This window comes from Lytechinus pictus, chromosome 8, assembly GCF_037042905.1.
Source record: "Lytechinus pictus isolate F3 Inbred chromosome 8, Lp3.0, whole genome shotgun sequence".
Classification (NCBI taxonomy): Eukaryota; Metazoa; Echinodermata; class Echinoidea; order Temnopleuroida; family Toxopneustidae; genus Lytechinus; species Lytechinus pictus.
This window is the reverse complement of record NC_087252.1, coordinates 6571073-6592323: the sequence shown is the minus strand read 5'-3', so window position 1 is coordinate 6592323 and position 21251 is coordinate 6571073. Positions and strand designations below refer to the sequence as shown.

The 21251-nt window shown below is 36.3% G+C and overlaps 1 protein-coding gene across 1 annotated transcript in view; it reads right to left on the bottom strand.

Moving 5' to 3' along the window:
- Positions 1 to 21133, bottom strand: part of LOC129266462 (nuclear factor related to kappa-B-binding protein-like) — a 43686-nt gene extending 22553 nt beyond the window's left edge. Inside the window, exons 1-10 of the mRNA XM_064103465.1 lie at positions 21019 to 21133; positions 18804 to 18928; positions 16958 to 17091; positions 16395 to 16590; positions 14416 to 14528; positions 13139 to 13169; positions 12381 to 12417; positions 9390 to 9557; positions 8314 to 8423; positions 839 to 932 (exon numbers count right to left, since the gene is read on the bottom strand). Coding sequence (XP_063959535.1) covers positions 839 to 932; positions 8314 to 8423; positions 9390 to 9557; positions 12381 to 12417; positions 13139 to 13169; positions 14416 to 14528; positions 16395 to 16590; positions 16958 to 17091; positions 18804 to 18896 — 976 coding nt within the window. The 5' untranslated portion in view covers positions 18897 to 18928; positions 21019 to 21133. The remainder of the gene's footprint in view (positions 1 to 838; positions 933 to 8313; positions 8424 to 9389; positions 9558 to 12380; positions 12418 to 13138; positions 13170 to 14415; positions 14529 to 16394; positions 16591 to 16957; positions 17092 to 18803; positions 18929 to 21018) is intronic.
- Positions 21134 to 21251: the final 118 nt, after the last annotated feature.

The following is a 21251-nucleotide window of genomic DNA, read 5'->3' as shown; positions in this document are numbered from 1 at the left end:
TATATTACTTGTAAAAATTAATCAAAAATAACCAACCAAAGTACTTGATTGAATATACAAGCAATTTGGTGAGACCTTAAAAGAGTAGGGAGAAAACAAGATGTGAAGTTCTGAGTTCGATCAAGCATGAAATTTGCACACTGCGAAATCTCATTGAAACTTCCAAGCGATCCAGAAAAAAAAATGGGTCAAAGAAACTCTTGTATCTTGTCGTGCATTGAGCAAAGGTTGATAGCATGAAGAAGAAATCTTACTCTTTCAGAAACGGTTTTTTTTTAAATTTCCATCGTTTGGAGATCACACTTTTTGGGCAACTTATTGAAAACCTTCCCTGGCGACTTAAGCCCAGTGCACACAATTCGATGCGATCGCACTAGGATCCGATTGGAACAAAGTAGCCAATCGTATCTCAGTGCATTCACATTGCAGGCCAGCGCATACATTGCAACAGCTGTGCATTGTGCAGCATCTCATGGCACCTCTTCTCTTGTGCTTATGTTGTCTGCGCTGTAGAAGCGCAGCAAATTGGTCATGACGTCATTTTCTAGGACAAATCTGATTGGCTGAAATTGGCAAAAACGCAGAAATATTTGACATGTCAAATGTCTGAGATGGATTTGGTCTGTGATCCTAATGCAACAAAGCGGGTCACAGTTGCAGGGCATTGTAGGTTGGCGCACACTATGTCATTTTGTTGCAATGGGATCTTGGTGCAATCGCATCGCATAGTGTGCACAGGGCTTTACGGATGGATTTGGAGTGGCGGGTCACAAGTTTTTTAACGTGGAGATTGGACCAAACAGGTGTGGACCAAGTGGCAATTCATGTCTATACATACCTTGAGATGGTAGTTGAGGTGGTTGTGGCATAGGAAAGGCTCTGGATATCATACCCGTCAGAGTGATGTGCTTCGTATTCAGCTCAGGGTGTTTCTGAAACAACAAAATCACTATTGTTAGAACGATATCAAATTGGCAACATAGCCAGGACTTGGAACATGGCGACGCTCGCAGCAACGTACAACTCTCAGACGTCTGCCTTTCTTGTACTAAATATTACTTCAGTAAGTTTAAGCTCATATTATTTAACTACAAATTGATTGAGAATTTTTTATAGAGTACATTGCCACAATAATCATGACAAGTCCAGTGAAGAAAAAAGCTGATGACCTTATATCCAATATGAATGCGAGTGCGACGAGCACGGTGTGTGACGATGATGCCCCCCGGTGGGCTCGGGCATTTGAAGCGAGAATGCACGCCCGATTCGAACAGGTGAGAGAGGATTGTGCCAACGCTCACAGTCTAATTCAACATGATGTAGATAAGTTATGTGAGAAGGTCAATGCACTAGAAGGTGCTTTAGCGAAGGCTGAGGAGAAGATAGATGACCTAGAGAATCAGTCACGGAGGTGTAACATCATCATTTCTAATGTTTCTGAAGATGACAAGAGAGAGGGTGATGGTGGCGCTGAGGCATGTCTGAAGACAGTTAAACAGCTCATTTCTGATGCGAAGTTAGATGTAGATATTGTTGCCCAGATGTCGAGAATCCACCGCACTCCAACTTACCGTAGTGGCCAGACCTCACGACCTCGTCCCATCCATCTAGGTTTCACAGGCTTCAAAATCAAAGAGTATGTGAAGAAGGAGTTAATCAAATATGTGTCATCGAAAGACCAGCAATCAAAGAAAATTTTTGTCTGTGATGACCTCTCTTAACGGGTCATGGAGCAGAGGAAGGCCAGCCTACCAAAGTTCAAGGCTCTAAAGGAGCAAGGCCTCAAGCCTTTCTTCCTTTTTCCTGCAATTCTCAAGGCCAGAAATTCATCAGGGAAGATTATTTCTCCACCAGACAAGTAGAAATCCCCATCCAAGAGGCTGAGGTCAAATAAACTATGGTTACACAGAACAAACATTAATATCATCGCTCAAAAGTTTACTTTGTGCACCCTCAACAGTTCATGGAAAAATAATGTCAGAAAAAAAAAATTAAAAAATATAAAAATATATATTTTTTTTTTTTCGATTCTTAAAAAAAAAAAAAAAAAAAAAAGATTTAAAGTTAATTTATTTTGCTATCTCTTCTGTCCCAACAGACACGAAGCGTCCACTGGGCGTCTAGGCATTTGTGGGTGTTTTTGTGTTTGCTGGTATTCTTGTTTTATAAAGAACTATCAAATACCTTTATGTATTGTCTGATTATTGTCTGAAATGGTACACAATGACCTGATATTTGTGTTATTCCTACTGTTTTTCTTTTTTAAATTGAAATTATGTGCATCCATGAAAGGCATGTCTGATCCTTATGTTTCCCCCGCATGTCTATGTTTGTTGCGGCTCTTCTAAAGTTGCTTTTTGGGACTAGGCTGTTTTATGATTTGAAGCCCAGTTCCTTTTTTCCTTTTGCACCTATGTTTTTGTTTGTTAACATCAAAATCAACCATTTAAATTTTTCTTATTTTTTTGCAGCGCTGGATGCTATTGATATATTTCTGTGCATCTATCCACTGATAATTTTGTTGGCAGTCACCCTGTCCCATATGACTTTCTTTAAGTGTATTAATCCAGTTTTATTCCCCCTTTTTTCAATATGGATTTGAAACTGATTAGTTTTAATTGTAGAGGACTTCAGGACCATGTTAAAAGACGTAAACTATTTCATTATTTGAGATTTATTAAAAGTGATATAATTTTTTTGCAAGAGACTCACTCTGCTAAATCAGATCATCAGTTGTGGAAACAACAGTGGGGTGAACGTGCATGGTTTTCGAGTTATTGATCAAATAGTAGAGGAGTAGCAATTTTAATACGCAATTCAGTGTCATTTGTTCTTGATTCTACTTTCTCAGACCCTGATGGGAGATATATAATCACAGTCGGAATTACACATGCTTTGGGACGACTTTTTATTTCAGAATCGCCCCAATAAAATACCATCGACAATGTAAAAAATACTTCACATAATTACGTTCTCCGGCGGCGGAGCAAGCGCATCTTTTATATCGCCCTTGCCAGCTTTAAGTTGAACGGTCAATGCAATATCTGAACCTTCCGTAACACCGGAAGCTTCGCGATTGTAAAATAAACGCGCAATGCAATATGGGATGCGGAGTACGCATAGTCTTTAGCACGGGGATTTTAGAATTATTGACGCACTTGCCGTATGGCTTATGTACATGTACGCGTGCACGATTAGACTGCACAGCTGGTAACGAGACCACGTGCATCGTACGGTTTATTATGTGTACTAGGCATGCACAGAATTGAATGCTGGTGATTGTGACAGCACTGATTATCGACATCGTCCAGTCGGAGTGCGAGATGGATAAGTTTCTAATTCGAGTTCAACCTGGCACTGCCAAACGGCCAGAGCCAGCGCCAGAAGCCTCTCCAAATCAAGATACTGTTGAGGATAAGCCAAAAAACAAACAGTACTGTACAGAGACAATCGACAATAAAGTCTTGGGGCCTCGATTGGCTCGAATCTGAAGTGTGTGAAGCTGAAGCTCTGGTGCACTAGCGTACCTACGGGGGGGGGGGGGCAGTCTGCCCCCCTGACGAGTCACAACCCATGCACTTTTTTTTTTTTTTTCTTCTTTTTGCTTGTCAATTTTTTTCTGGTACGAAATTTTATATTTGTGGTTGAAGACTTTTTTTTTTTTTTTTGCTTGTCACATTTTTGGGCGGATGAATTTGCCCCCACCCCCTGTGAAAAATCCTAGGTACGCCACTGCTCTGGTGGGATCACTGTTGTTTATTGTAAGGCCTGTAGCCTACAGTAATTACAGTTAAAAATGTTCTGAGCTTTTAGGCATCACATTGAGTCTCGGAATGTCAAAAGGTAATTGCTGATATGCGGTAAAAAAAGTAGCCCCATGAATTAGAAAATAGCCCCAAGATATTCAGTGGTAGCCCCAATGTAAAAAAAAGAGTAGCCCCTAAAAAAAACCAATTAATTCCTACCCTGTATAATCATATCTGCAACAATTAATGGAGTACCTTTAATATTGGTTAATCTGTATGGTCCGAACAATGGTGACCCCAATTTTTTTCTTGAAGTCTTCAGCAAAGTTGATAGGTTTAATCACTCTTCTATTTTATGTGCTGGTGACTTTGATGCTTGGGACCTTTGGATTGTCAAGGTGGTAAGGAAACCCATTCTTATATTCAAGCAAAGGAAATGTTACTGACACTGATAGATGAATTCAATCTATGCGACATCTGGCGTTTTTTCCACCCACATTTAAAACAATATACAAGGCATCAGAAAACCCCTCGAGTTTTATCACAAATTGATTTTACACTGGTTTCTGATAATTTTATCGCCAATTGCTTGCAATCCAAAATTATCCCAGGAATCCAATCAGACCATTCCCTTGTTTCACTAACCTTTAAAGGAAACCAACCTTTGAGAGGTCCAGGTTTTTGGAAATTGAATTGTAAATACTTAAGGGATGATGCAGTTTATTAAATTTATATTAAAGATAAGATTGAGGACTTTAAATTGATCCATTCTGACAGCATCTGTAATCACAATATTCTCTGGGATACCTTAAAGTGTACTATTACTGGTGCTTGTATACAATACTGTTCACGCAAAGAGAAGGAGAGGGAGTTAAGTAAAAAACACCTTTTAGCAGAGAAAGAGGAAATAGAACAGAAATTAAGCACTGACTTAAATAATATTGACCTTATAAATGAAAGAGACTTTTTGATCAATGCTTTAAATGACATTTTAGATGTAGAAACAAAGGGTTCAATTATTCGCTCACGACTACGATGGACTGAAGAGGGTGAAAGAAGCACCAAATATTATTGTAATTTAGAAAAAAGAGCTGGAGAGAAAAAATGCATTTTCAAACTAAAGACAGAGAATGATGAAACCATTTTAAACCAACATTCTATATTAGAGGAGATTGATTCTTTTTATCAAACTCTTTATACTGAACAATGTAGTGACAACTCTGAAGTAGACACCTTTTTAAATTCCATTGAATTTCCCCAACTCAATGAGATCGAGAAACATGGTCTGGATAAACCTATTACAAAAAAGGAATTATTAGAAACGATAACCTCAATGAAGCATAATAAATCGCCCGGTCTAGATGGTTTACCTGTCGACATCTATATTGTATTTTGGAAAGATATTTCTGATTTGCTGCTATCCTCTTTTAATTTCTCATTGCAAAATGGGCTGATGTCTCCCTTTCGAAGGAATGGAGTAATTACTTTGATCCCAAAGAAAGACAAAGATCCCTGGTATTTGAAAAATTTCAGACCCATTTCCCTTTTAACAGTCGATTACAAAATCTTAGCAAAGACTATCCAACCGTCTTAAAAAACATCTTTCAGATTTGATACACTCGGACCAGTCTGGTTTTTAACAGGCCGTTTTATTGGAAATAACGTCCGATTGATCATTGACATTATTGAGTATACGGAAATCAATCAAATTCCTGGTGCAATACTGTTACTAGACATTCAAAAAGCTTTTGACAGCGTCTCACATAATTTTCTTTTTAGTGTCCTAAAAAAATTCAACTTGAGCAATAATTTTTTTGATTGGATGCGAACATTTTACTCCAACAGGAGAAGTTATGATTCAAATTATGGACATTTGACCTCGCCAATCAACATGGAGAGGGGCATCTTCCAAGGGTGCCCCATCTCCCCATATTTATTCCTTTTAGTTATTGAAACCATGGCTCTTGCCATCAGACAGAACTCCAATATAAAAGGTATCCCATCTGCAGACAAAGATTTGAAAATTTCCTTATTAGCAGACGACTCTACTTGCTTTGCTGATGGGTCTGATAATTTTTTTAATTCATTATTTGACACTATTACTTTTTTTCTCAATGCTCAGGGTGCAAACTAAACATATCAAAATCAGAAGCAATATGGATTGGTTCTCTGAGAGGTAGCCAAAAGTTTCCATTTTGTGAAAGAGGTCTTTAATGGAAGAAGTCTACTTTTAATACAGTACTCTTGGGGTTACATTTTCTTTATCCTCAGACCGTTTATATGATCTCAATCACAAACTGAAACTAAAATCCATTGAGAATAGGCTTAATTGTTGGCGTGCAAGAAATTTGTCTTTAGTTGGGGAAATCTGTGTCATAAAGACCCTATTGCTGCCACAACTCCTATATTACTTTTCTGTTTTATGTATCAAAATACCTAAGATTTTTTTTCTTAAACTAAACAGCATGTTGTACAAATTTGTGTGGAATGGTGGCAGTGATAGGGTCAAAAGAAATCTCATGTGGAACGACTATTCTTTTGGTGGTTTAAAATGTTTGATCCGTGCATCTTCTCAATTGCACAAAAAATGTCATGGGTTATAATGCTCCTTGATGATAATTATCAATCCATGTGGAAGTCAATTGAGACATCTGCTTTAATCAATTTTAACAGTAGAAAAGATATATTATGGAAAACTCACGCCCCTAGCTCTGTATTACATAAGATGGGGTTAACCCAATTGGCTGAAACTTTTCAAACTTGGTACACTTTCAGAGAAAAATATACTAAACAGGAATTTAATATGCCCTATTCCTCAATTGGATCTTGTCAATGTGTTTGGTTTAATAAAAATACATTTTCCAAATTATCAAAGAAATACTTTGTATATGAGGATTGGTTTGATAAAGGCATTGTTTACATAAGTGATCTATTAAATCCTCCCCTCCCAGGCTGTAAACTTTTTGAAGAACTTATTCTTGACTTTGATATTAGCCAAAACGATAGGCGTAAATACAGCTTTTTAATGAAAAATATACCACATGATTTCTTGGTTACCTCCAATTACACTCCTGATGGTTTATTTCAGGAAATTAAAGAACAGCTCCTGAAATCAAAAAAGTTCCAAAATATAGTTACAAATTTTGTTAGACACCACCCTTCCTGAACGTCAAATTTCATTTTGGAACGCTCTCTCGGATACTGACGGAGTTGATTGGGAAAAGATTCACCTTAATAACTTTCAATCGACTTTAAGCACACGTATTCGTTCTTTTTATTTTAAATTATTCCATAGAGCAATAGGTCTAAACGATTTTCTGAATAAAATAAAGAGAATAGATTCCCCAAATTGTTGTTTTTGTGATACAGAGCCTGAAACCTATATTCACATTTTCATTGAATGCCCCACTATTAAACGTTTATGGGAGGAAACTCTGAAGGTTATCACCCAGAAAACTAATAAGAGGCTAATTATCTCTGCATTTGAGAAAATGTTTGGTTTACTTTCTGATAAATTTCTCACATATTTATTTCTTTTGCTCAAATACTATGTTTACATTTGTAAATTTCAGAGCAAACCACCTAACTTTGAAGGTAATAAATGTTATGTAAAAACCAGCAAAGACCTTGAATATTCAATTGCTAAGAAAAATAACATTCTTTCTTGTCACTTCCAAAAGTGGAGATTCCAATTGTGATCACCCCTATATTGTATATGCTTTTTAAGAATGTGCACATTGTTTATGTGAAATTAAGTTTTGTCGTGTTTTGTGTATAATTTTTCCCAGCAGGCTTGCATGCCTCCTATTGTATGATTTTGTCTTATCATGCAACTTTTGCCCTTGTTTGCAGAGGTTATATCACAGATTAATTTATTTTATGTTTTATCAAGATTCTCTACAATGACACTTTTAATATTGGGACAGGTGTGACTGCTCCATCTTGATAATTCAAAAGTTTGATTTCTTTTATTAATAAAATCCTACATGATAACCATAAGTGATTAGAGATGATGTAGGATTGGATATAAAAGGCTGCCTTTGTATTTTATTTTTCTTTTATTTCCTCTTTTTTGTTTTGTTTTATTTAATGATACAATATTTTGTAAATGTTTTGATTGCTTGTGATTGTTTGTGATCTGTTTTGATTTGTTCAATAAAAACATTAAAAAAATAAAATAAATAAATAAAATTGGCAACATAGCCAACTTGAGTATGTCTTGAACTTTGGAAGGGCATAACATAAGCCAAAACCAGACTTGTAAAAAAGCGCTGAAAATGCATATAATATACATAAAGCTATATGTCTTGTGCTGCCATCTCTTACATTATCATCGGACGAGAGGTAATCAGCCAAACCACGATGTCACATTTGCCTTAGTTTATTCTCAAAATTCTGAAATGAATTGACTTCTTCATTTGTGTCCATCAGCTACAAGTACAAATGAAAGTCAGATATGACATGTAGGCCAGAACTTAGCACATTGCACATGTCATTGTAACAATATCAAAATTTGAATTTTTCTAAAAATCGTATCACAGAAATAATATATTTTGGCGAGCCTTACCCTCAGATGTTCGTCTTCAGTGCGGTCTTGGTAGTTCTCTAGAAGTTTAATGTACTGCTGTTGGCTCAATCTCACCGGTGAGGATGATTTGATGGGTATCGCTGCCTTTCCTAGAGATCAAAAGTCAAGAGATTAATGGTCAAGAGATCAATGGTCAAGAGATCAAAGTTCAAGGGATCAATGGTCAAGAGATCAAAGTTCAAGAGTTCAGATGTGAAGAGATCAAAGGTCAGGAGATCAAAGGTCAAGAGATCAAAGGTAAAGAAATACATTGCTGAAGAGATCAAAGGTTAAGAGATCAAAGTTCAAGAGATTAATTGTCTAAGAGATCAAAGGTCAAGAGATCAAAGTTCAAGAGATCACAGGTCAAGTAATCAGTCTAGACTGAGTGAAACTGGAATGGAAGTCAAATCTGTTGATTTTTGTGGATAACTGCTGCAACCACACTTTGGGTGTGATAATATGGGAATATACACACAATAATTCACACAAGATGACTGAAATTCAAAGACCATCTACCCATTGCATCAAACATGAATGGGTTCACCTCTAGTGTCTATTAAAAACAAATTTCAATAGAGAGCATTGTTGGCTCAGTCGGTAACGCGTCTGCCGTCGAACCAAAGATCGTGGGTTCGAGTCCACCCCGGGCGGATGACTGAAGCCAGTGGGTTGTGTGTAAACGTCTCTCCCATGTTTCATAGATGCAGGCTATGTTACAGTGGAAAACACTGTCCCTCGGATAGGACGTTAAATGGAAGCCTCATGTAGAGGAGAGTCACCACCTATGCACATTAAGAACCCACTGCACTATTCACATAACAGTAGTGGGAAACCCCCGTGTAGTGGTCCACCTGCACTCCCCCAATCACTTAAATCGGGAGGAGAGACCTGCAGGTCATAGTGATTCAGTTCGCATTTCACCTCCTGGGCACAGGTGACGCCAAACAAATAATGATAATAATAATAATAAAAGCCTTTAGATCAGAGCAACATCCTTTCAATAGTTACACACAAGATGGCTGAATGACAATCAAGGACCATCTATCCATTCCATCAAACATCCATGGTCTCACCTTGGGTATCTATCCCATCAGCCTGCACTGGCTTTGGGTCAAAGGTCGAATGTGTGTGGACTTCCTCCTGCTGGTCTAGGTCATAGGGCCAGAAGTCGGTCCACCTTGGTTCCAGGAGCTGGTCTAGTTCTGAGATGTCTCTTGGTATTGGGTGGAAGCCATTGATTTCTGTTAAAATATGGAACTTGTACAATTAGAAGATTTTTTTTTTTTTGAAAAAAATTCTTAATTGAAAATATTATTGTAACTTTTAACAAACTTCATGCATTCTCTCAACAGAGACGGGGGCGATACAAGCTTCCGAATGTCTATGACCCGATCATCGACCATTACGTCACTAAGGTCAAATCGGGTCACATCGCTGACGAAGGTTGCAGTTAGCAGCTGAAAATTTCGAGGTAACTCTTCGTTATTTTCTGTTTTTTGTGTTGTGAACCAAAGTTCAACAAAATCGTTAAAGGAGAAATATATTGATTATGAATATGGCCTTATTATATATCAGTGGAGAGGTAATGATGTGAGGATTACCATTAGGTCATTCAAAAATAACGAAAATAATACATAAGGTGGAAATCGCCAATTAAAAAGCGCTAAAATGCCTCTCCCCGAAATATGCCTCGCATCGGTCTCTGAATTGACTCGAATTTGATGACGTCACTGTCTGTACGAGAGGCGTGATTGGCTCTCCCACGTCAAGCTCCATTTGCATGCAAAACCTGTTGCGAGGGTACGTTTTCTCCACACTGACACTGAATACTTCGATCATGAAATGAAAGAAAACCCAGACGTTTATCTAGATTTGGATTTTCAAATTGATGATTATGCAGATGAAGAGAATGATGATAAAGTTTCTAACTCTAGAAAAACAAAGTGACGTGGATGGTGGTAAATTAAGGGAATTACGCCGGTGGTGATGAGTAGGACAATTCAACTTGCAAGCCGATTCGCTATCAACGCATGCAGCTGCTAGCTGCACCGCGGGTCAAATCCATGAAAATGAATTCCATGCAGCATGACCACATCCAGACAGAGTCTCTTTCCTCTATCAACAACATAATGAGAAGGAAAATAATAAAATAACTGTACTTACAAATAAGTGAATATATCCGAACCTAGGCTGAAGGTAAATCAACTCAAAGAATAGCAGCAGACGATATGCACCGACGATGAATTTCACGTGGCTGGAATAGATTGTCACTCGTTCTGTTAGATAAAATGTATATCTCATTTTTTTGACTAAATTACGAAACTCGGAGAATTAGTATTCTACATGAAAATTAAGTAGCACCTGGTACTATTATTTGAATTACGATAAAATATTTTTGAAGCAAAGAAATTGAGGTAAATTAAAATAAGATATAAAGGATCATCCACTTAGCCGCATGCGATTGTAAACAAACAATCAAAAGCACATGGCCAGCTTGCTCCACTGAACTGAAAATATGTATTTTCAGTTCAGTGGCTTGCTCGCCCATAAAGTTGGATAAAGCGTATCTTTATCCAACTCTATGTGCTCGCCTTGCTGATTGTTTACAATCGAATGCGAGCTAGGCGGATGATCTTTTATATCTAATTTTAATTCACCTCATTTTCTTTGCTTCAAAAAGGTTTTAGCGTAATTCAAAAAATATAGTACCAGGTGTTACTTAATTTTTATGTAGAATACTAATTCTCAGAGTTTCGTAATTTAGTCAAAATAATGACAGAAATTTTATCTAACAGAACGAGTGACAATCTCCCAGCCACGTGAAATTCATCGTCGGTGCATATCGTCTGCTGCTATTCTTTGAGTTGATTTACCTTCAGCCTAGGTTCGGATATATTCACTTGTTTGTAAGTACAGTTATATCATTATTTTCATTCTCATTATGTTGTTGATAGAAGAAAGAGACTCTGTCTGGATGTGGTCGTGATGGAATTAATTTTCATGGATTTGACCCGCGGAGCAGCTATCAGCTGCATGTGTTGGTAGCGAATCGGCATGCAAGTTGAATTGTCCGACTCATAATCACCGGCGTAATTCCCCTAATGTATACCTCTATCCATGTCACTTTGTTTTTCTAGAGCTAGAAACTTCATCATCATTCTCTTCATCTTCATAATCATCCATTTGAAAATCCAAATCTAGATAAAATTCTGGGTTTTCTTTCATTTCGGGAACGAAGTATTCAGTGACAATGTAGAGAAAACGTACCCTCGCAACAGGTTTTGCATGCAAGTGGAGCTTCACGTTGGAGAGCCAATCACGCCTCTCGTACAGAAAGTGACGTCATAAAAAAATCCCCAATTTCGCGGACGTAATTCTGCGTGTTTGAAGCATTCAGAGAGAGAACTTTAAACTATCAATTAACTGAGTTCCATCGGTCTCCATGATAAATGATTTACAACCATCGTGTTCTCCTTATTTTCTCCTTTAATTTGATATATGATTCTCCATTTTTACGATTTTCAATATAGTTCTACTTTAAACTTCATGCATGATGAGCAATATCAAGTGCTCATTGCAAGTATGGCACAAAAGATTGCAAGTTCATTTTGAATACTAGTACTCTTTTCCAGCTTTTGGTGTGAAAAGATAATTATAAATTTCATATTTTATATAATTTTTACACTTTTATAAATATAATTCATGTTTCTAAATTTTCAAAATAGGTTTCAATTGTACCATGGTACAAAACAACAGTTTATACAGATTTCTCGTAGTATCACACACCCTTTATAGCACCCTTCGCCAAAAGCATGCATTGGATTGGATTTTATTAGTGTACTTGATGTAATGAAACATAATTATATCTAAATCTGTATTAAATAAAATATGGGCCCACATGTATGTACTGTTGAGTAAAGAAGTGAATTATTTTGCATATGTGGAACTATAGAGTACTAGCAATCAAGTTCATACAACCTTCAACATCGATATACATGTATCCCCCACCTGAAATAAACAAAAGGCAGATTTGACTATATTAGTATTATTATTTACATACTGACCTGATCTACTGTCTCCATCATCTGATGAATCAGGAGTCTATATTCAAAATAAAATAAAAACAAGTTATTTCTTCACAAACACAGTGATATCAAGATTGATGTTGGCCTTTGTGTTAAGATTATGACATAAGCAGCATACAGGCATGAGACAGAGACTATCAAAAATAAAGGGAATAATATTGTTGCTTGCGAGAAAGTGCAGAGACCGAACTTCATGGGGGCTGGGACAGGATGGGGAGGGTTCCTCATCCTGCTGAAAAAAAAATGTATTTATTGAAAATTCATGTTTTAATCCAGTATATCAATTAACAGTTTGAGGGTATAATAATAAACTTATAATACAGGAAACCTTTTTTATTTTCTTGATTTTTTAATTTCTGACATTTGTTTAACATCAATATCACACCCTAGTTTGCCAGTGCAAGCACAATTGAGATGGTTGCAAATACATTTTAACATGAATTCCCAACCAGAAAGAAATATATATTTTTCAATATCTGATGAGAAAAGTCATGCCTGTGTCTAACCTAGCTTGAACACAGAAGGGGATAAAAAATCTCATTATGCAAAATTAAGAGTAAAAGAATAAACAAATAATACTGCCCATATATGTAATATATTTTAAAGGTTACAGTCATTCATTATAAATTGCAGATTATCAAACAATTCTTATTCATACAATGAAATAGGAGGGTAATTTTATTCACATTTATCATAAATTTTCTTCAAAAAAGCAATTATGGATTTAAAAAACTTACTGTGTCCCCTTCCTTTGCTGATGCAAGCATCCTACAAAACAGAAAATGAAGAAGATAAAAATCATATTGAATAAATATATACATGTAAAATGATTGTTTACAATGATCAATTTCTTGGAGTGGTAAGACGTTATTTTATAATTGTTTTATCTTTCAGAATTTCACTAGCTTATCTGAAGCAAAAATGTCCCACTGGCTATTTCTTTCATACTATCTATTTCAATCCTCTGTTAACTGACACCTTTCATTTTTTTTGCTATCTTCGCATTCTTTCTTTATCTATTTATGTAATATGCTGATTTATTATTTTCACTTATTCCCACTATTTGCCACAGAGCCGGGTACCCGGGTACCCGGATATCGCAAATTTGGTCTCAAACGTTGCGCGAGATTTGGAAGTAAAAAGTCAGCGAGCGGGGTGGTTGAAAAATTATGCGATGAAAACTAGTCAGATTTCAGGGCTTTAAACAATGACAATATCATTTAATTTTCTTTTTTCTCTATTAATTCCAGCCTTACTTACTTTCTGTATTTCTTGTCAACTACGGCATCTACAGCTTTGTCATTTCTGTACAATCTTCTACATTTTCACTTATTCCCACTATTTGCCACAGATTTTTTAACAGATTTTTTTTTTTGAGCCGGGTACCCGGATATCGCAAATTTGGTCTCAAACGTTGCGCGAGATTTGGAAGTAAAAAGTCAGCGAGCGGGGTGGTTGAAAAATTATGCGATGAAAACTAGTCAGATTTCAGGGCTTTAACCAATGACAATATCATTTAATTTTCTTTTTTCTCTATTAATTCCAGCCTGACTTACTTTCTGTATTTCTTGTCAACTACGGCATCTACAGCTTTGTCATTTCTGTACAATCTTCTACATGTTCACTTATTCCCACTATTTGCCACATATTTTTTTAACATATTTTTTTTTTGAGCCGGGTACCCGGATATCGCAAATTTGGTCTCAAACGTTGCGCGAGATTTGGAAGTAAAAAGTCAGCGAGCGGGGTGGTTGAAAAATTATGCGATGAAAACTAGTCAGATTTCAGGGCTTTAAACAATGACAATATCATTTAATTTTCTTTTTTCTCTATTAAAGGGATTCATAATGACTGTTTTTACAAAATATTGCTAAACTTTAAACTTCAATAACTTTATTATTTGTTATCTGATTTTGATGAAATTTTCGGCATTTTGCTCAGTGAATTCTACTCTATATATTAAGATATAAATATTTTCAGCCCGGACCATCCCTTTAATTCCAGCCTTACTTACTTTCTGTATTTCTTTTCAACTACGGCATCTACAGCTTTGTCATTTCTGTACAATCTTCTTTTGACTGGAACAGCAGCAGAGGGGGAAGTAAAAATGGCTGCTTCTAATAGCTCCTATGTAAAAAAAAAGTACAAAGATATACAAACATATAAATGAATAAAAATACAACGGCATGGCAGACAGCCAGGAATAAAATTACTAAGAAGCTCGGGGTGATTTCGCCTCCGAAATACTCAAAAGAGCCCTGGAAAATCCCCATTCATCGCAATGTTAAAGCCTATCATATATCGCAGATTTAGACAGCAAATTGTAAAAAGTAGCTCCCCCCTCCCCCCCCCAAAAAAAAAAAAAAATAACATAAAATAAAATAATAATTTTTGCCTGCAGAGGGCCAATAGACAACTCACTCACATTCAGTAATACAGGACATATTTCTGTGTGACTGGAAGAATGTTGGAAGATAATATGGTCACCCAACAAATACTATCAACATAATAAATGTATATATATATTATAATATTTACTTTACTACCACAATAGTCTGTAATTACAGGTACAGTGGCAGTCAGCAATCTTTGAGCATAGTTTTCCACTCAAATTTACACTCGGGTCCAGAACAATAGAGTGACCAAGCCAGAACAATAGAACAATAGATTCACTGGACCATTTCCTTTGTTCTTGCTCGAGTGTAAAATCGAGTGTAAACTATGCTCAAAGATTGCTGACTGGGTCTGTATGTCTTCTTCATTTACATAATTATTATTTCAATCGAATTAATTATTTGTTATTTATTAATTAATTAATCTATTCATTCATTCATCTTTCTAATGAGATTATGTAATATTATGTAATATTCAACTTAATGATAATTCATTGATGTGCAAGACAAACTTGGATGTTGTATCTCCTTATATTTTTCAGACGCTTCTGACGAAGTCTTATTAAAGATGAAAGCTAAAGCTAAAATGGTGTCCGGCGTCATCTTTTGAGTTGGCCTCATCTCATTATGTTTCATACTCACACCTCAAGAGCGTTTGGTACAAGTAAACTTGTCATCACATATATATATATACAGCTTAAACAATTGGTTGGAAGTTTTATAAATTAAACCCTTCATTAATAATAACTGTCAATTAAATGCCTTGCTCACAGGGATAGGTACCGCGGCAGAGTGGACTAAGGCGCCTGACTAGACAATTGAAAGTTTGGGGTTGATCCCCTGCCATGGCACCTATGCCTGTAAGCAAGGCATTGAATCGACAGTGCTCTTTTATCCTACATTCAAATAAATGGAAATGTGATATGCTTCCTTGATAACTAGGTGTGCGCTTGTTTTATATACAAAAAAAAAGATTATATGCCGGTGGATTTGTGCTATCTCACTAGGATAGGATTAGTGCTCTAGCACTAGTATTTATTAGGGCTTAGCACAACTTCACATGCCTATATAAAATGTGTGACCTGACACCACAACATCAACAGTAAGTCAACCAAAATGAATTTTGTTGAGCTCAAAAATTCTTTTCCTAAGCTTTAAAATGATACATAATATGTTAAAATTGACCAACAATAACCATTAAAAGTACTTGATTGAATGCAGAGGAAATTCAGCAAGAGCTTTAAAAATAAGGAGAAACAAGGTCAGGATTCACTCAAGCATGAGATGTGCATACTGTGTAATCTCAGTGAAACTTCCAAGCAATCCGAAAAAGTATTGTCCAAGAAACTCTTGTATGTTTTCTTTTATTCAACTTCAAGACTTCAAATTTTCATAGTATGAAGAAGAATTTCTCTTTCAGATAAGCTATTTTTTTAATTTTGGGTTTTTGGAGACAAAATTTCTATTTTGGGTACTTACTGAGAAGCTTACCTGGTGACTTATTGGTGGTTTTGGGGTGGTAGGTTACATATATTACTCTCATACCCACTAAAATGGAGGTTATCTATCCTAAAGGAAAGAAATCACCAAGAACACCAACCTGTCTTGAGATGAGAACCTCCTTGAGCAACCTGTGAAGTCTTCTCTGCTCACTTAACTTGTAATCCTTGTAAGTAGCTCGACGTAACCCTCGCTCCATTTCTACGATCTCTGGATTCATGAAGCCCGCCCTCAACCTCTCCTCGAATGTAGTCAGAGGGTTGCCGAACATGAAGTTCCCTCGTTCGAAGAGACATCTGAAAGGAGAAAAATAATATGGTATGATATATAACAGAAAATAGTAGAGGCCATGACTAACCAAAGTCACCTTGATTGCTTTGGAGAGAACAAAGGGTACATAGAGCTCTATTCTCAGGTTCAATTTGTAGTTTTTAGTTAAATTTTACACTTTACATTTATACACTTTATATCAAGTCTCTTAAATCTCTCTGTAATTTTTACTGCAATTATATTAACATTAATTAATCAACATTTATAAAGCACTTTATGCAATGTTTCAAAGTCCCTCTTTCATTGTGTCTTATCAAGTTTTTCTCCTCTTGCAGTTCTTAAACTTATTCATCCCATCATAATCAACTAAACCTGTGATTATACTCCACAAACCTTAACGTCTCTTGCTTTTCATCCTCGTCATCTTCGGGGAATTGTGGCAGGAGTTTCATGAGTCTCTCCCTCTCTTCATCAGTCAGAGCAGAGTCCCATGTTTCTTGGCTCAGAACAGATTTGAATATAGAAGGCTGTCAAAGAAAGCAAAACAAACTCTGATAAGGCACTGAAACTGAATTCTGTAAAGCATGTCATGAAACTTCATGGATTTCAGTAGCTTAATAATAATAATAATAACAGGCATTTGTATCGCGCCATCTTTCTGTAAATAATCTATTCCGAGGAGCGCTATTATATTATTTCCTGGCTTTAGCTCGAGCTACCTTCCAGTGCTCAGTGCATTCAAGGAATTAATCCTGCTGGGTACCCAATCACCTCACCTGGGGGCCGTTTCATAAAGCTGTTAGTAAGTTAAGAGCGACTTTAAGAACGACTGGTGAACCTTTCTTACGCACTATACCATCGCCAATGGTACATACCATTTACCAAAAGACAGGATCACCAGTCCTTCTTCACGTCGCTCTTATCTTGCGAACAGCTTTATGAAACACCCACCTGGGTTGAGTAGAGCACAATGCAGATAAATTTCTTACTGAAGGAAAACACGCTGTGGCTGGGATTCAAACCCAAACCCCTCTGATTGAAAGACAAGAGTCAAAACCACTCGACCATGACAGCCCCAACTGAATAAGCTGGTCTCAACCAATCAGTTTAAAAGGATTTCAGCAGCTTATAACAGTCATCAGTGAAAGTCACTGACCAATTGCTTCATGAAATGCCCCCCTGATCCACTCTGTGAACTATAGGTGGTTTCAAGTCCGGTGTTGGCCTTGGTGTTGGTGTTGGAATTTGGATACCCCTACATGTAGCTCCAAAACTTATTCAGAGTTTGTAAAAGTTTAAAACTGATCCAGAACACATTATTGACATCTCAACAACCAGTGAGTGACTTTTCGGGACCATCTTCATTTTATGTTTAGTGTTGTAATCGTGTAAAAATTGACTTAACACCAACACCAAAGGGTCAACACTGAACTTGAAACCACCCTATGTCTTTCATTTTTCATAAGGAATCCCACTCAGCATTTATCTTCTTCCAATCCTGGCATCACTTCATAAATAAATCAACAGAGGCTCCAAACAGCCACTGGTTAACATACTTTAAAGGAAAAAAAAATCTTCTGCAAGGTCAACTTGGGGCCAAACATTTTATGAGAGTTTGTGTAAGTTTATAACAAGAAAGTTTTGACTTTCAAGTTTTGTAAATAAGTTGGATCCAATAACCTTCTCCAATGAGAGGTGTTTCATTTACATTTGTCAGGTTGTCAGCTCTGACAATTTTCCTTGAGATTGAATGGCTTAAAAACAAGAATGCTACTACAAATAATGGTAAATGTCAGATAAAGTGTCCGACAACTCCTTTCATGAACACACCCTTGTTCAAAACCTACAACATTTTAGACGAGTATTTCCTTACAGTTCAAGGTCAGAGAAGAGTAAATTAGCAAACGACCTTTGGTTAATTAAGTTTGAAATTAAAATGGAAATCTATGTTGGGTCTTTTCATAAGAAAATTCATTGAATAAAATCTTTTCAAAATGTAATTCATATCTTTGCTGTGTACATTTTCTATGACAAAATGGAATTTCCATTTCAGATTAACTTTGAAACAAAATTACAGATTTTCAGATACAAAAAATACATTTGTTTAAAATGAAAAACTCACTGTCCCTACATGTATATTTTTAGACGAGTATTTCTTCAACATTCAAGAAGAGTTACATTGCCAAAGTTCTTATGACAATATGAGTAACTTAGTTGGAAAAAATATGATATCACTCACATCTTCTATCAGATCAACGGGGAGCCAAACCTTTGCCTTCCCAAGGATACAAGGTTCAAAGGTCAACTCAGCACCATCAGACGTAGACTCCATGCCAGCTGTTTCCTTTATCTCCTTTTTGTACTCTGTATGCAATTTAAAAGAAATTAACATTTGCTTTAATGAACACACATGTATGCATTGTCTACAACAATTATTTGTAAATTATACATCAACATCGCTGCAAATGGGGAATATTCAATACTGAAAATCTAAATTTCCTGACCTAGTAAGAACAAAGTCTAATGAAATGTATACTATACAAAAGAAAAAAAAAATACAGTTTAATAGAATTTGTTTCATCTATTTGCAATAATGATGTCATGCAAGGCTGAATGAATTATTCCATGCAATAATTCCTAGAGTATTTTCAGAGCTTTCTTTTATTTGCAATATTCTTCATTGAATATTCAAGTTTTGTGTATTTATTATCCAGATTCACTACTGTCTGGAGCATTGGCATGATACCATTACCTCCGCTGTGTAAAAATTATATACTTCCGCATCACTCTGTGGTTTTGTTATGGGCAATTTCATAAAATATGTACGTCCGGCCTCCTATATGTGGGACCTTCATGAAATTTTCTGTGTCTTATTTTTCATTCTTTTGACAGTCTGTAATATTCTCAAAGGACCATGTCTTGGTCAGTTTATGAAGTGAGGTAAGACTTGAGAAAAATGGGGGTTGGACATACAAAAAGGTTGATCATTTTATGGAATTGCCCATTATGCTTTTTCAATTTTCATTCCATTTAACATAGTAGTAGACCTCTGTCTCAGAAAAAAACAAGAGGTATTGACATGAAATTGGTGTCATTTATTTAAGATTTAAAGCTGAAATATAGACTCTTCTATGATGTTAAATGTGAGTGCATCAGCATAAAACAAACTGAGACATTTAAGTCACCATTCACAGAAAGTCTGTCCAATACTAATATACTACACTTTTTCAGACAGTTCATGACTCGAGTTCACAACATATTTATTTCTTCTTAGTCAACATGCAACAACAAATTATGCCATGAAAAGTTAACAAGTTAGAGTAACACACCCTAAATTTGACATGTGCCGAGATTCGACATGGCAAACCTATTTCACAAGCCAGCACAGTCAAACACCAAAACACACACCAAACACATTTTTATATACACAGGCACTATCACTTACCACCAGACTGTCAAAAAATACCCTTTAAAAAATCAAAATTTTCCCTCAAAGAAGTGGAATATGCGCCATCTAGATCACGCAGCAGCTTAGCTCAGATTTAAGAAGCGGGGTCGGCAAAAATGAAGTTCTTAGTTCTGTTCTGAGTATGATAACTTTCTCACAAATTCAGGATCGTATCTTCAAATAAAAAACCAAAAAAAATCAACTGCATTGAATTTGCACAGAAATCAAGTCAAGGCATGCTTGCACTTGCAGGTCACCTTCATTCGACAGGGGCCCCAATCGCAATGCGGGAGCGAATGACCGCATCAACTTCCAGGGTTGCACATCGTATGCGGTGCGGCACAATTCAGCGGCTCTCGCACGTATTGACTTTTGAACTCGCGATGCACTATGTCGAACGAAGGGCGGGGGATGTCGAAACTCAGCCGTGAAACATGGCGATACATTTCAAGATTTTATGAATTATTTGAGATGGAATTTGAAAATGAACATTGCAATTAAAAATAGACAAATATATTTAACTAATCTTGGGTGCAAATATCATTTAGTGGAAAGAAATTCTAACGTTAGAACAAAAAATATTGCAGCCAGAAAAAAAGCTTAATTTAAGTAGTTTTAAGTTAAACTGTCGAATTGTTACTCTACAAGAAAGTATTATAATGAATCTATAAGTATAATAAATAGGTGCTTGAAAACTTCAATCTATACTTAAAGACGCCCTTGGAGTAAATCATAAATTGGTTCCTAACAAATTCAATATCTAACTTTAACTCGGACTCTTTCTGTACGTCGTAGAACAGCAATTTACCGATTGCAGGAAACACCACACAAAATTCAGTTGGTGGGGCACGGTCAGTCAAAGTCGGGAAATTGCTGGACAAGTTCCACCCTGAATGGCGAGTGGTTTGATATTAAGGTATACGGCCATAACAACATGGAATTATAAGAACATTGATTTTATGAATTACCAAAACAATTTCAAAACAATTATGAGGTTAAAACTTACATATTTCCTCTCTGTTTTTCAAAGCTTCGCAGGAGTCGGCAGTGCAATTATGAATTCAATTGATGCGGTACTTAGGCAGATGTGGTCAATCACCCCAAATATCCGAATCCAAAACGCGAAAGCTTACAGTGAAAACAAATTAATTGTAAATGGATGACAAATTGACAATGATAAGAACGTGGGGTATTTCCATGCAATTAATAAAGAAAGAAATTGAAAAAATGCATGTATGA